General features: G+C 41.1%; 1 protein-coding gene across 1 annotated transcript in view; it reads right to left on the minus strand.

Moving 5' to 3' along the window:
* Positions 1–4,165: 4,165 nt before the first annotated feature.
* The window catches only part of LOC106563136 (rhotekin), a 43,248-nt gene continuing 30,078 nt past the window's right edge, over positions 4,166–17,335 (minus strand). Inside the window, exons 10-13 of the mRNA XM_014128387.3 lie at positions 17,065–17,233; positions 12,047–12,151; positions 10,996–11,088; positions 4,166–5,276 (exon numbers count right to left, since the gene is read on the minus strand). Coding sequence (XP_013983862.1) covers positions 5,125–5,276; positions 10,996–11,088; positions 12,047–12,151; positions 17,065–17,233 — 519 coding nt within the window. The 3' untranslated portion in view covers positions 4,166–5,124. The remainder of the gene's footprint in view (positions 5,277–10,995; positions 11,089–12,046; positions 12,152–17,064; positions 17,234–17,335) is intronic.

Genomic DNA, 17,335 nt, shown 5'->3' on the forward strand with positions numbered 1-17,335 from the left:
TCTTGACCAAACCCCCTGGTCTGCCACAATATATATTATATACAGTGTATATAAAAATTGGCAGATGATGGAAGCCTGGAGTTTTTTTTCTAGGTGTGAAGATATTTCAACAAGTGAGGGCTATAACTGGCTACACTGATAACTCGAGCTTGGTTCCCAAGTTTCTAAACCATCTTTGGTATAGTGTCGCCATAATATTTGAATTGAGGAAGTGGGATCATAATCATTACACTTTAGCGATCCGCAGAAGAAGACGTCCAAAATTACCCCCCATCCATCAGGTGTGAGTTAACAGAGCACTTGCACTTGATATGCATTTTTAGGCTATGAATGAGAAAGTGAACTTGTCATTTCCGAACGTTTAGCTCAGTTGTATGCTGCTTTCTGATGTATTTGCATTGAAGGTTTGCATTAAATAGGCGCAATATTTGTTTTATGATGCATTTGGTGATGTTCAATTCATTCCCAATTCATGTTGGATTCAAGCTTGAAATATACTTATTCATGTTACCATACAATACGTTATTGATTACATTACATGTACACATATTCTGTGCAAACCGTAGTCTGGCTTTTTGATGGCGGTTTTGGAGCTGTGGCTTCTTCCTTGCTGAGCGGCCTTTCAGGTTATGTCGATATCGGACTCGTTTTACTGTGGCTATAGATACTTTTGTACCCGTTTCCTCCAGAATCTTCACAAGGTCCTTTGCTGTTGTTCTGGTTTTGATTTGCACTTTTCGCACCAAAGTACGTTCGTCTCTAGGAGACAGAACGCATCTCCTTCTTGAGCGGTATGACGGCTGCATGGTCCCATGGTGTTTATACTTGCGTACTATTGTTTGTACAGATGAACGTGGTACATTCAGGCGTTTTGTAAATTGCTCCCAAGGATGAACCAGACTTGTGGAGGTCTACAATATTTTTTCTGAGGTCTTGGCTGATTTCTTTTGATTTTCCCATGATGTCAAGCAAAGAGGCACTGCGTTTGAAGGTAGGCCATGAAATACATCCACAGATACACCTCAAATTGACTCAAGTGATGTCAATTAGCCTATCAGAAGCTTCTAAAGCCATGACATCATTTTCTGTAATTTTCCAAGCTGTTGTGGTTGAAAAATAAGTTTTAATGACTCCAACCTAAGTGTATGTAAACTTCCAACTTCAACTGTACATGTGTAGTTGTGCACTCACACACAAACAAGTGGGTAGCCTTATTACTTGAAGAAAGGTCTAGGCACATAACATCATCATTGCCAGTAAGTCTTACTGAGCAATACCACCAAACAGCATCACAGATGTACACACAGTCCTCTGACTGCAAGAAGACAGACCGGTTCATAGTCAATCCCATGTCTATCCATATTAATTATGCTGTCATATTAAGGTGCACCAGTTTCAGATATCAAACATTGTGAAAATTCCAGCCCATGTCACCGAGCTCCTCCGCCCACTCCACTGGCTTCCAGTTGAAGCTCGCATCCACTGCAAGACCATGGTACTTTCCTACGGAGCAGCGAGAGGAACTGCCCCTCCCTACATTCTGGCTGTGCTCACACACTACACCCCAACCCTAGCACTCTGTTCTTCCACCTCTGGATTCTTGGCCCTCCCACCCCTACGGGAGGGAAGCTCCTGCTCAGCCCAAGCTCTTCGCTGCCCTAGCACCCCAATGGTGGAACCAGCTTCCCCCTGAATCTAGGACAGCAGAGTCCCTGCCCAACTTAAGATAACATCTGAAACCTTAACTATTCAAAGAGTATCTTAAATAATCCCACAGCCCCCACCCCAGGACTTTACAGTTTTAGCAGGAATAACAGGTTAACCTGCCTCCTAGAACACTTATGCCAATCACATAAACACACTCCCAAACAACTGACATACACGCAATGTTAGACTATAGACGTTCTTGAAAGCCGGGACAAAAACCACATTTCCCCATAATATTAACAAAATGTGAAATATTTGCATTTTATTTATTGACATTTTTATTGACAAAAGTATCAGCTACCACATCATGTAAAGGAGCAACAAGTTAATAAAAAAAGCTTTACATTAAAATGCACTTAACTGGAATTATGTCAACTCTGTAAGACTCGATAAAAGGGATTTTGTTGTATTGTCCAACAAGTGTTTAAAGGCCTTGATTGTTTAATTCTAACAATGTTCAAATATGTAAAGCAAATCTCCAAATGTCTCTTTTTTTTATCACTATATAATGCTCCAGAGCTAATTTCATAACCACTATGATACCACTAACAACAGGTACAGTGCTTTCGGAAAGTACTCAGACCCCTTCAATTGTTCCACATTTTGTTATGTTACAGCCTTCTTCTAAAATGGACAAAAATAAATAAATAAATAATACATCTACACATTCCCATAATGACAAAGCAAAAACAGGTTTTTAGAAATGTTTGCATATATTCAGACCCTTTACTCAGTACTTTGTTGAAGCACCTTTGGCAGCAATTACAGCCTCAAGTCTTCTTGGGTATAACACTACAAGCTTGGCACATCTGTATTTGGGGAGGGTCTCCCATTCTTCTCTGCAGATCCTCTCAAGCTTGGTCAGGTTGCATTGGGAGCGTCTCTCCAGAGATCACGTCCGGGCTCTGGCCGGACCACTCAAGGACATTCAGAGACTTGTCCCAAAGCCACTCTTGCATTGTCTTGGCTGTGTGCTTAGGGTCATTTTCCTGTTGGAAGGTGAATCTTAGTCCCAGTCTGAGGTCCTGAGCAGGTTTTCATCAAGGATCTGTGTACTTTGCCCTCGATCCTGAAAAATATCCCCACAATATAATGCTGCCATTACCATGTTTCACCGTAGTGATGGTATTGGCCAGGTGATGAGTGGTGCCTGGTTTCCGCCAGACGTGACACTTGGCATTCAGGCCAAAGAGTTCAATCTTGTTTTTCATGTTCTTTAGGTGCCTTTAGGCAAATTCCATGCAGGCTGTCTTGTGCCTTTTACTGAGGAGTGGCTTCTATCTGGCCACACTACTATAAAGGCCTGATTGGTGGAGCGCTGCAGAGATGGTTGTCCTTCTGGATGGCTCTCCCACCTCGAAGGCTCTGTCAGAGTGTCCATCGGGTTCTTGGTCACCTCCCTGACCAAGACCCTTTTCCCCCGATTGCTCAATTTGGCCGGACGGCCAGCTCTAGGAAGTCTCTTGGTGTCTCCAAACTTCTTACAATTAAGAATGATACAGGGCAATGTGTTCTTGGGGACCTTCAATGCTGCAGACATTTTTTGGTACCATCCCCCAGATCTGTGCCTCGACACAATCCTGTCTCGGAGCTGTACGGAAAAAGTGAAGGGGTCTGAATACTTTCCGATTGCACTGTATATAGCAAAGAGTATCCCTAGGTCTAGCACAGTAAATACTTTAAAGATCCAATGCAGCCTTTTTATCCTCAGTATCAAATAATTTCCAGGTAACAATGAAGTCCATTAGTGATTGTTTTCAATTAAAATAAACAAATTGCTTTTCTCCGGCAAGAATTTTGGCAGGACTGTCTGGGAGTGTTCTGAGTGAGTAGGAGATAACGGAATATTTGCTGTTATTGGCAGAGAGGTTTGAAACTCTTTCTTATTAGTCTATTAACGTCACCAGGCAGGCCAAATCTCCATCCCACAAAAACAGGTTGAAATTTCAGGCGGTATTTTCAGACAGCTCTTACACTAAAAGGGCATTATCATTTTCACAATTCCACAGTATTATTCCAACGTCATAGTTATGAAATACAGTACCAGTCAAGTTGACACACCTACTCATTCCAGGGTTTTTCTTTATTTTTACTATTTTCTACATTGTAGAATAACAGTGAAGACATCAAAACTATGAAATAACACATATGGAATCATGTAGTAACCAAAAAAGTGTTAAACATTTCGAAATATATTTTATATTTGAGATTCTTCAAAGTAGCCACCCTTTGCCTTGATGACAGCTTTGCACACTCTTGTCCAAACCTCTGACTGGTACTGTATATATAAAGCACATGAAAATCACGTTTTGACTGAACTGGTCCTTAATTAGTTTATGCATGAACTGGAGAACAGTGAATATTGAAAACAATTTGGGTAGCCATCAATGACAGAGTTGACACGCCACTGACGGAGATGACAGTTCATGACAACAATCATGACCGGGAGACATACAAATAAAGGGTTTTAGGTTTTTATTGCCATCCTCAAGTTTGAGTTACATGCTCCGCATTGCAATCATACTGATTATCTTATCCTCAATTTTTGTGTCAGAAACAAAACGGTCTCATTTAAATGTATTTATTTTACTAGGTAAGTTGACTGAGAACACATTCTCATTTACAGCAACGACCTGGGGAATAGTTACAGGGGAGAGGAGGGGGATGAATGAGCCAATTGTAAGCTGGGGATGATTAGGTGGCCGTGATGGTATGAGGACCAGATTGGGAATTTAGCCAGGACACCGGGGTTAACACCCCTACTCTTACGATAAGTGCAATGGGATCTTTAATGACCTCAGAGTCAGGACACCCGTTTAACGTCCCATCCAAAAGACGGCACCCTACACAGGGCAGAGTCCCCAATCACAGCCCTGGGGTATTGGATATTTTTTAGACCAGAGGAAAGAGTGCCTCCTACTGGCCCTCCAACACCACTCCCAGCAGCATCTGGTCTCCCATCCAGGGGCTGACCAGGACCAACCCTGCTTAGCTTAAGAAGCAAGCCAGCAGTGGGATGCAGGGTGGTATGCTGCTGCTGGATAAATAGGAAGAGAGAAGGCTAAAGATTAAAAGTAAGACTAAGTACCAAAATCATACCAACATATTTTTACCCTTTAAAATCAATTAACTGCATTTAAGAGCCGATTGGGTTTGGACTTCAGACAAGTAAAGAGAAGAGCCAAGTGTCCTATAAAACATTGAGTCTGGACTAGAAAAGGTCAAGGCTGCATTACCAGAATAACTCAAGAGTGTGGAATGCTACAATTAGCAAAAGTGTGTGATTGCAGCCCCCAATTTGTGGCGTTCCTGTATGTGTTCCTGGAGAGGAGTGGCTTGGTCTTGTGGCTGTTTCGTGCTATTATAGGACAGGGATAGGTACAGTACAGAGACACTGTGTCATGGGAGAGGTGGGTGTCACTGCACATCACTCCCAAGAGCAGGAGTACAATTGGGGGGTGGAGGGGTGCTGGAGTTTGGTAAGAGGTGGATCCTGTCCTGGATGATGCAGTTGCCTGATGTTGGTCCCCTTGACTGGGATAACCTGGCAATCATGGAGGGTCCTTCAACTATACCGGTAGCACAGGTATTAATATATATAGATAGAGAGAGAAAGACAAAGAGAAAGACATCCATTATAACAACAAATGATCAAAATCCTATTATTCTACTCCATTTAATGTGTAACAGTACGGTTATACCATCGAGAAGAACTATTGGATGGCCAACTGATTCATCTAGCTGCACGTGCCAAAGGGGACCTGTGAAGGGTCTTCACAGAGAGTCAGGGCTGGTGCCATAACAAATCAGTTGCACGAGCATTTGACGTCGATTGGAGGGACAATTTATTTTCACGGGATCCGCCTAGGTGCGCACATTGCCATACTTTTTTGGGCCAGACAGAATCAGATACATGGGCGCTGTTTTGTTCGCTCAGATGCTTTATCAGAGATTGATGCGCCTTTCTGTCGGTGCGCATCTCGGACAAATAAATTATCAATATTAAAATATTTTATTTGGACAGGCAGGAGGTATGGTAGGGCGGGCCAGGACCCCCAAGGCCCACCCATAACGCCAGCCCTGTGGAGAGTACAGATTCATGCTTTATCACAATAGCGTTGCAGCTCTGAGGGTGGCTGCACGCCAATATTCAAAAACATGTAAGAAAGAATAACACAAACAGAAGGCTAAACATCTCTGTCTGACGTTAAAATCTTGAACGTATCTTCAAAATTTAGATTTTTGCCTAAGTAGACTAGTAGCATAGTTCTAGAAAGTTTTGGAACTCCCCTTTCTGGTAAAAATAGTTATACATTGCTGAGGTGTACTCCCTTGAGGACACAAGCTCAAATACATAGTACAAATATTATGAAAAAAAAAAAATGTAAACATACACTCCCTTCAGAAACTATTCCTACCCCTTGACGTGTTCCACATTTTGTTGTGTTACAACCTGAATTCAAAATGGATCAAATTGATTTTTTTCTCAACGAGTGTAATAAAAATGAAATACAGAAATATCTAATTTCCATAAGTATTCACACCCCTGAGTCAATACTTTGTAGAAGTAGATTACAGCTGTGAGTCTTTCTGGGTAAGTCTCTAAGAGCTTTCTACATTTGGATTGTGCAACATTTGCCCATTATTCTTTTCAAAATTATTCAAGCTCTGTCAAATTGGTTGTTGATCATTGCTAGAAAACCATTTTTATGTCTTTCCAGAGATGTTCAAGTAGATTTAAGTCAAAACTGTAACTCGGCCACTCAGGAACATTCAATGTCATCTTGGTAAACAACTCTAGTGTAGATTTGGCATTGTGTTTAAGTTATTGTCCTGCTGAAAGGTGAATTCGTCTCCCAGTGTCTGGTGGAAAGCAGCAACTAGGTTTTCCTCTAGGATTATGCCTGTGCTTACCTCTATTCCGTTTATTTTTTATCTTGAAAAACTCCCCAGTCCTCAACGATTATAAGCATACCCATAACACGATGCAGCCACCACCATGTTTGAAAATATGGAGAGCGGTACCCAGTAATGTGTTTTATTGGATTTGCCCCAAACATAACATTTTGTATTCAGGACAAAAAGATAATTGCTTTGCAAACATTTTTTGCAGTATTACTTTAGTTCCTTGTTGCAAGCAGGATGCATGTTTTGGAATATTGTTATTCTGTACAGGCTTCCTTCTTTTCACTCTGTCAATTAGGTTAGTATTGTGGAGTAACTGCAATGTTTTTGATCCATCGTAAGTTTTCTATCACAGCCGCTAAACTCTAACTGTTTTAAAGTCCCCATTGGTTTCATTGTGAAATCCCTGAGCGGTTTCCTTCCTCTCCGGGTAACTCAGTTAGGAAGGATGCCTGTATCTTTGTAGTGACTGTGTGTATTGATACCCTATCCAAAGTGTAATTAATAACGTCACCATGCTCAAAGGGATATATAATGTATGCTTTTTAAAATGTTTTACCCATCTACCAATAGGTGCCCTTTGCGTGACATTGGAAAACCTCCCTTGTCTTTGTGGTTGAATCTGTTTCTGAAATTCAGTGCTTGCCTGAGGGATCTTACAGATAATTGTATGTTTGAGGGCAGAGATGAGGTAGTCATTAAAAAATTATGTTAAAGTCCTCTTGAGGATACCCTAGGATAGGGGGCGCCACAGCGCATTTTGAAAAAAAATCGTTCCCATTTTCAACGGCCTACTAATCAAACTCAGAAGCTAGGGCATGCATATACTTATTATATATGGATAGAAAACACCCTAAAGTTTCTAAAACTGTTTGAATGGTGTCTGTGAGTATAACAGAACTCAAATGGCAGTCAAAACCCCGAGACCGATTGAAACAGGAAGTGGAATTCAGAATTGTGGACTCGACTTCTCATCTTTCCCTATAAATCACACCGTTAACCATGGTTCAGTGAGCACTTCCTATTGCTTCCACTAGATGTCGCCAGTCTTTTCACAGTGGTTTGAGCCTTATACAGTCGAAACTCAGTGAATGAGACTCATTGGAAATTGGTCACAGGGGATGGGCCATCACCATTATGACGCCGGCGGCCATGTCTACCCCCACCTTTGGAAACGGTTTGAAAGACAATTAAATCATCCCCCTCGAATCTTATTGGCTCTCTTGGTGTTACAGGCCCTGAAGATTAATGTTTTACAACGTTTGACATGTTTGAACGAACCTACAGGCGGGAGAATCATTTTATCCGAAACTTCAGCCCTGCGCACATCGGAGAATTTGGAGAGAGCCCAAGGACGCGCTACCAACAGCAGGCTAATGGAACGTGAAGTATGGACTTTTTCGACCAAAAATACATCTGTTGTGGACCTGGGATTCTTTCTGATGAAGACAACTAAAAGGTAGGCGATTATTGACAATATTATACAAGATGAGATGTGACATGCGATTGTTCCAAGATGGTGCCGAGCTCTGTATATTAGCTCATTTTCTGAGTATCGCATCTCCTTTTATCGCAAAGTGTGATTACCCAGTAAAGTTAATTTAAAATCTGGTATGACAGGTGTTCTCAAGAGATATTCATCTATAAATGTTAGATTGACAATATAAATTTAAAAAATCGTTATAGGATAGTAATTTAGGGAATTGTAGCATTGTTTCCCGGGACGCATTTGAGGGGAAATTCGTTAGTCAACGTCAGACACCGATGTAAAATGCTGTTTTTATATATAAATATGACCTTTATTGAACAAAAGAATGCATGCATTGTGTAACATGATGTCTTAGGTGTGTCATCTGATGAAGTTTGTAAAAGGTTAGTGCTGCATTTAGCTGTTTTTTGGTTATATGTGATGCAAGTGGTTGGTCGGAAAATGGCTATGTTGCTGCTTTTTACGATGGACTCATCTAACATAATCTAATGATTTGCTTTTCCTGTAAAACCTTTTTGAAATCGGACGACGTGGGTCGATTCAGGAGAGGTGTATCTATAAAAAAAAAATATATATATTATTTTTTATTTTTTTCAATTATGATTTTTTTTTATGCTAATTGGCGATATGATTTTTCGCTGGATTTTGATCCCGCTGACGGGATGAGACGCTGAAGAGACTATTATTGAACACAGAGCGAGTCCATGCAACTTATTATTTGAGTTGGCAAGCACATTTTTACTCTAACTTTTTTCGGCTTCCCATAACAAAGGGGCTGAACACTTATTGACTGAAAGCATTTCAGCTTTTCAGTTTTAATTAATTTGTAAAAAAAATCTAAAAACATAATTCCACTTTGACTTTATGAGGTATTGTGTGTAGGCCAGTGACAAAAACATCTAAATTTGATCAATTTTAAATTCAGGCTGTAACACAGCAAAATGTGGAAAGAGTCAAGTGGTGTGAATACTTTCTGAAGGAACTGAACATGATTTTTTTCCTATTCAAAGAAAGCGGGGCAATAGAATTTCAGTCATTTCAAGCCCTTTCTAAATATAGTAACAATAAAATGATAAACAGCTTTCTATTAGATGTCACCTGTCTTATAAACTGTTAAATAAATATGATCATATTTAGTGATAGTACAAATTTAGCACCCATTTCCTATAACCTCCTCTGAGCGACGCAGAAAGATCATTTGAATGTCTGCTGACTCGTTAAAAATTCTACTTCAGAAAGTGGTGGCGTTTCAATTCTACTAAATGATTTAGGATTTCTAAGTGTTGAGAGCTCTAAATCCGGCTAAGAATAGCACAGCAATCTCAAAAATCCTCCAACTCCAAAAACACTCCGTACAAGCACTCACTCACACAACACCCCCACTCTGCCCAACACATACCTCGCCAAACGGCTTCATGGGAACGTTGCGCAACACAACTGCTACCACACACAGTGGAGAACCTGTCTATTATTTTCAGATCAGCAGCATTCTTTTGACTCCCCCAGTTACAGTGATTACTGATGTTGAGAAACAGCCAATATGCCAAGCAACTTGCCAGATAGGCAAGGTCGATGTCACATCTCAGGGGTAATGTGTGGTACCTTGTTGTACATAAATAATCAGATGAGAGACAAGTAAAACAAAGCTCAGAACTATAGTTAATGTGATTGGATCAGGATTAAGGAATTAAGAAGTGTATCGACTACAATATTTGTACATGTTTACTTTAATCCATCATAACAATAAGGTACCATATGACACTGTTGAAATCCATGATGCAATATAAAGAAGGCACAGCCTACACAGCCATCCATTGTCGGGTACAACAATGGACTCGTATGCACTACATCAACTCCTGTATAACACGCCAACGCAACAGACGCTATGACATAATTAAGACTTGGTAACCATTTTGACCCAACCCTGGCTTTTCTCTATAAACATCCATCAGCTATCCATCAGTGAGATATTTGGAGCGTTTGGCACATTGACTTGGATTATGCCCTGGCTTAATTAGTGTTTACCATGACTGAGTGAGTCAAACACGCTGCCAACCAGAACAGTTGACGTTTGATGTTGTACATCGTCTCCCAGGGACAGTGTGTCTCGGGTTTGTCGACCGTAGACCTATTTGTTATGGTTCCTGTCAGATGACTGTAGGAAACCACAGCTGCTACTGACCTGACCTGGTTCAACGCGGGTCAAAAGTGTGCGCCAGTTTACGGGCCAATGTTCTATACCAACTGATTCAGCTGATCACCAATACTTTGATTAGCTGAATCAGGGGTATTACCGCTGGGCTGAAATAAAAGCTCTCCAGGACTAGCAGGGAAGAACACAAGCCTACAGTAGAACTCAAACTGAACTATGAACCTGCCCAGTGCAGTAGCTGTCTCACAGAGCGGTAGTAATATTCTAGAGATTAGTGTCAATCTGCTAGGCTGACAGATCAGACAGTTGAAGAAACATTACGATCATATCATTATGATTTGGGAGTGTCAATGGAGTGTTCTAATGAGGCCTGGCTTTGGCAGGTTCCCCTACCTTACATATTCCACATGGGCACAAGTCCCAACTATAATCACCGCATTAGCCCTTTGTGGTTTGATTCTAGTAAGTCTGTGGTTGCCATACCAAGACTGGTTGGCATGGCAGGTGAAAATTGTGTATTGTTCCGGGCACATCATTTACACTTCCACTGTGACTCATGTTCTGAAGTTGAATTGCCAGTTTCCTCTGTCTGATATCAATATATATATATCAATATATATATATATATATATATCAATATATATATATATATATATATCTATATATCAATATATATATATATATATATATATGCGCGCGTTTGTGTGTGTTTGTGGGGCTGTTACTGTTGGTGGTACTCTACCTGTGGTTACAGTAAGAGGAGAGCAGGCCCACACTTCAGCAGTCACAGAGTTATCCTGGATTACCACACTCTCACCTGGGGAAGATGGAGTGACTGAGGAAAAGGAGGAGAGGAAGGAAGGAAGAGGAAGGGGATGATGAGTAGAGTGGGAGTGTGTGATGAGGTATAGTAGAGTTGTATAAAAAAAGGACAATATGATCGATGGATTATTGTGAAAGAAAGGAGAGAAGAAGTCAAATAGCCCCGAATTTATTATCACTTTCTTCTGGTTCAACTCAGGCATGTGGAAGGAACAAAGAAATGTTGATCCATTTTCCCTCGACCATTTCCTTGAAATAACTCCTCTTACCTGCATTCTTCTCTACCCATCATCTTTCACATCAGGTTTCTCTCCTCTTTCTCTTTTTTTCTTCTCTCTCTCTGTCAATCTCCATTTCTGTCTCACTCTCAAATTCCTGAACAGGGCCTTGATCCATCTGAGTCATTGTGGTATACATTACAGGTGTTGGCGATAATGCCACCATTGTGCTTCTATGTATGCTGTCGTTGTGGTTCAAGTAATACAAAATAAATGTATTGTCATTTGCTCTCAAAACAGGTTTTTCATCCCAGTCTATCAGAGCAGGTTTCGTTCAGTCCATCTTCCTTAAAGGTAGAGGGAGGCGGCATATGGCGAGTTTCACCTGTTTTTAGGATTATTTTATCCCACGCTTTATCTGAAAGCCCGAAATTTGTGGTAATGGTGATCAACGGTATTTTCACTTCTTTAGAGCTTGTGGGGAAAGTTAGTAAATAGATATTTTGTGAATTGTCTAAACTAAGAGGTCGCACTACTGCGCTGTTGTAGAAGGACTACTTACAATATTGATGACAACAATATAATCCCTTGAGAGCTATCTTATTTCCCTACAGTTGCGAAAGCATCCAATTTGTCTAATAATGTAGACAATTCTAGCAGGTCTGCAGACTAATATTAGAATCATTCAAACTGTGTAAGTGTAGGTGAGTGTATAGACCTATGTGATGGTAGTGTGTGTTATTGAATAGTTACCCATTTCGTGGTAAAGCGACCCCTGCTTCGCTGTGACCAAATGGGATTTCCTAGGAGAGGGTACCTCGATCTTCAACAGGTCATTACAACACTGTTTCCACTGACCTGCAGAGTGAAACGTCGACATGACTTTGTAAAATAGATTTCTTGAAATGTTACTATTATTACATACAGCTTCTTGGTGAAATGTAACACTAAACCACTTCAATTTAAATACAGTTAATTGACATGATCTTTTTCCAAGAAGGAAGAAAAGAGTGAGTATGGCAAGGAGATTATTTAATTTCAGTATAATGCCAAATCAAGCCACATTCTCCAGCCAGGTTTTTCTAATTAATATGCATCGGCATGGCCTTGTGCATGCATTGCCCCTGTATTCCAGAAGTCAGGCCTCTCTCAGCATGTTAAAAAAAAGTATACAGTCGCCGTATGTAAGAGATCGCATAACTGGGCGTGTAGAACATGACATGACTTACAGTACTTCCGCTACTATAGCCTAGGCCGACAACAAATATTACCATTCATCCAGCCCTTATTCAAGCATGCTCAAAATTAAATAGACCGGTAGAATATTTTAAATATTTGACAACAATACTAGGCTACAGCATGGTGTTGCTGTGTGATAGAAGCACAACATCATAGCCTATTTAATTTCACAGCCTATACCAAGGCAGGAAATAGATCACAATCATCTATTGATAAACAAAATATTGAACAGTTCCTCTCTGGCATAGAAATGTAGGCTGTAACATTTACTTTTAAATAGCTTGAATTAACAATCAATCTTGCAGAATGCACAGACAGTGTTAGGCACTCACTATAAGCAGCATGTTTATGTTTTATTTTACCTTCATTTAACTAGGCAAGTCAGTTAAGAACAAATTCTTATTTACAATGACAGCCTAGGAACAGTGGGTTAACTGCCTTGTTCAGGGGAAGAATGAGCGATTTTTACCTTGTCAGCTTGGGGATTCGATCTTGCAACCTTTCGGTTACTAGTCCAACGCTCTAACCACTAGGCTACCTGCTGCCCAGGGCTGGGCGATATGGCCAAAATCTCAAATCCCGATATAGGTAATTTCATATCCCGATAACGATGCACATTTTCTGTAAATTCAATTAATAAATAGTTTACATTTTGAATTCAACTCAAAAGGTAGTTACTCATATTTGATTATTTCTCCTTTTATTTAGAACCTCTGCGCAAATTTTCAAATAAGCATGTAACAAAATATAAAATATTGTATAAAATCTAAAAAAGTAAATAGAAAACACTTCAACAATCGTTGCAAACAAAATAAATATAGACCCAAAATAAATATATACAGTATCTCACAAAAGTGAGTACACCCCTCACATTTTTGTAAATATTTGAGTATATCTTTTCATGTGACAACACTGAAGAAATGACACTTTGCTACAATGTAAAGTAGTGAGTGTATAGCTTGTATAACAGTGTAAAATTGCTGTCCCCTCAAAATAACACAACACACAGCCATTAATGTCTAAACCGCTGGCAACAAAAGTGAGTACTCCCCTAAGTGAAAATGTCCAAATTGGGCCCAATTAGCCATTTTCCCTCCCCGGTGTCATGTGACTCGTTAGTGTTACAAGGTCTCAGGTGTGAATGGGGAGCAGGTGTGTTCAATTTGGTGTCATCGCTCTCACACTCCCTCATACTGACTGGTCACTGGAAGTTCAACATGGCACCTCATGGCAAAGAGCTCTTGAGGATCTGAAAAAATAATTATTGCTCTACATAAAGATGGCCTGGGCTATAAGAAGATTGCCAAGACCCTTTAAACTGAGCTGCAGCACGGTGGCCAAGACCATACAGCGGTTTAACAGGACAGGTTCCACTCAGAACAGGCCTCGCTATGGTCGACCAAAGAAGTTGAGTACACGTGCTCAGCGTCATATCCAGAGGTTGTCTTTGGGAAATAGACGTATGAGTGCTGCCAGCATTGCTGCAGAGGTTGAAGGGGAGGGGTCAGCCTGTCAGTGCTCAGACCATACGCCGCATCTGCATCAAATTGGTCTGCATGGCTGTCGTCCCAGAAGGAAGCCTCTTCTAAAGATGATGCACAAGAAAGCCCGCAAACAGTTTGCTGAAGACAAGCAGACTAAGGACATGGATTACTGGAACCATGTCCTGTGGTCTGATGAGACCAAAATAAACTTATTTGGTTCAGATGGTGTCAAGCGTGTGTGGCGGCAACCAGGTGAGTAGTAAAAAGACAAGTGTGTCTTGCCTACAGTCAAGCGTGGTGATGGGAGTGTCATGGTCTGGGGATGCATGAGTGCTGCCGGCACTGGGGAGCTACAGTTCATTGAGGGAACCATGAATGCCAACATGTACTGTGACATACTGAAGCAGAGCATGATCCCCCTCCCTTCGGAGACTGGGCCGCAGGGCAGTATTCCAACATTATAACGACCCCAAACACACCTCCAAGACGACCACTGCCTTGCTAAAGAAGCTGAGGGAAAAGGTGATAATTGGCCAAGCATGTCTCCAGACCTAAACCCTATTGAGCATCTGTGGGGTATCCTCAAACGGAAGGTGGAGGAGTGCAAGGTCTCTAACATCCACCAGCTCCGTGATGTCGTCATGGAGGAGTGGAAGAGGACTCCAGTGGCAACCTGTGAAGCTCTGGTGAACTCCATGCCCAAGAGAGTTAAGGCAGTGCTGGAAAATGACGGTGGCCACACAAAATATTGACACTTTGGGCCCAATTTGGATATTTTCACTTAGGGGTGTACTCACTTTTGTTGCCAGCGGTTTAGACATTAATGGCTGTGTGTTGTGTTATTTTTGAGGGGACAGCAAATTTACACTGTTATACAAGCTGTACACTCAGTACTTTACATTGTAGCAAAGTGTCATTTCTTCAGTGTTGTCACATGAAAAGATATACTAAAATATTTACAAAAATATGAGGGGTGTACTCACTTTTGTGAGACACTATTTTTTGGGGCTTGCCTGTTTTGCATGTTATTTTGGCATTAATACGTGTCGCATATTAATTAGCATTTGGTACCTTGGGTCGAGTGTTAGCACCAACTCACGAAACCCCCATTTCTCGACCGTGTAAATTGGGGCCATGTCTTTGCAGATGTAAGTTGTAACGGCAGCTGTTATCTCCTTCCATCTTCGTGATTCTTTGCCATATGGTTTGCCGCGGGCAAAAGCCTCTTGCAACGCCTGAGTCTGAGTTTGTTTTGAGCACTCGACTGTACTTTCTTGGGTCTCATCCGTAGACTCTCTCCGTACTGTTTCACATGATTCTTGTGTAGGTGATAAGAGGTTATTGGCGTTTGAGCCCGTTGGTCGGGACCGGCCTGCGGCATATTTTGCAGAGGACGATTTTCTGGTCCGCGTCAGACTTTTCATATCCAAACCACGTCCATGCGACCGAAGTAGCCCCTCTTTAGGTATGAGCTCTGTGTCTCCGTGCTCTGTGTCACGTTCACTCTCCATGTTTGTTTGTGTTGCAAATTTCCTTCCACACGGCAATACCTTGACTTTGTTGTCATTAACCCATTCTAACACAAATTTGGAAGTATGCTTGGGGTCATTGTCCATTTGGAAGACCCATTTGCGACCAAGCTTTAACTTCCTGACTGATGTCTTGAGATGTTGCTTCAATACATACATAATTTTCCATCCTCATGATGCCATCTATTTTGTGAAGTGCACCAGTCCCTACTGCAGCAAAGCACCCCCACAACATGATGCTGCCACCCCTGTGCTTCACGGTTGGGATGGTGTTCTTCGGCTTGCAAGCATCCCCCTTTTTCCTCCAAACATAACGATGGTCATTATGGCCAAACAGTTATATTTTTGTTTCATCAGACCAGAGGACATTTCTCCAAAAAGTACAATCTTTGTCCCCATGTGCAGTTGCAAACCGTAGTCTGGCTTTTTTATGGTGGTTTTGGTGGCTTCTTTTTGGTGGCTTCTTCCTTGCTGAGCGGCCTTTCAGGTTATGTTGATATAGGACTTGTTTTACTGTGGATATAGATACTTTTGTACCCGTTTCCTCCAGCATCTTCACAAGGTCCTTTGCCGTTGTTCCGTGATTGATTTGCACTTTTCGCACCAAAGTACATTCATCTCTAGGAGACAGAGCGCGTCTCCTTCCTGAGCGGTGTGACGGCTACATTTTCCCATGGTGTTTATACTTGCGTACTATTGTTTGTACAGATGAACGTGGTACCTTCAGGCGTTTGGAAATTGCTCCCAAGGATGAACCAGACTTTGAGGTCTACAATATTTTTTCTGAGGTCTTGGCTGGTTTCTTTTGATTTTTCCATGATGTCAAGCAAATAGGCACTGAGTTTGAAGGTATGCCTTGAAATACATCAACAGGTACACCTCCAATTGACTCAAATGATGTCAATTAGCCTATCAGAAGCTTCTAAAGCCTTAACATAATTTTCTGGAATTTTCCAAGCTGTTTAAAGGCACAGTCAACTTTGTATGTAAACTTCTGACCCTCTGGAATTGTGATACAGTGAAATAATCTGTCTGTAAACAATTGTTGGACAAATTACTTGTGTCATGCACAAAGTAGATGTCCTAACCAAATTTCCAAAACTATAGTTTGTTAACAAGAAATTTGTGGAGTGGTTGAAAAAGTAGTTTAAATGACTCCAACCTAAGTGTATGTAAACTTCCGACTTCAACTGTGTATGTATATATAATATAATGACCCTCTTATGAAGACAAGAATGATAAAGCCTAACATTACAATTCAACAGTAATGATCATCATGTAACTGGAAATGTCTCTTCTAGCTGTCCCTGTCGGATTAAAGAAGGGCGGGCCAGTAGCGTGTAATGGGTCAAAACAAAAACCTGCACAGCCTGTGAGTATGCAGGACCAGGGATTGTGTCCACTAGTATACAGCAAATAGATAAGGATTTAAATTGAGTCAAATAAATAACCAAATAGAATTTAATCAAACTTAACCAAATCCAATCAAATGTAACTAAATTGAATCAGTATGACTCACTCATGTCATAGAAGTGCTGCCTGAAGGCCTCCATCCAGAGTTGTGTGTCCTGGGGTGTGTGTGTGACCAGAGTGTGTGTGACAGCTTCTTCACCTCGGGTGTGCGTGTTGATGGATATACTCTGGGTAGGGTGGAGAGGCCCTCTCTCGGACACATGTATGCGGGTCTCCTGAGAAGGAGAGAAACACACACACACACAATACTGAAATCTTAACAGAAGCATGTTCAAATCAAATCTAAGGTAAGGACCTTAGCGTGAAATGCTTACTTA

The sequence above is a fragment of the Salmo salar genome, chromosome 11 (assembly GCF_965601325.2).
Source record: "Salmo salar chromosome 11, fSalSal1, whole genome shotgun sequence".
NCBI classification, from domain to species: domain Eukaryota; kingdom Metazoa; phylum Chordata; class Actinopteri; order Salmoniformes; family Salmonidae; genus Salmo; species Salmo salar.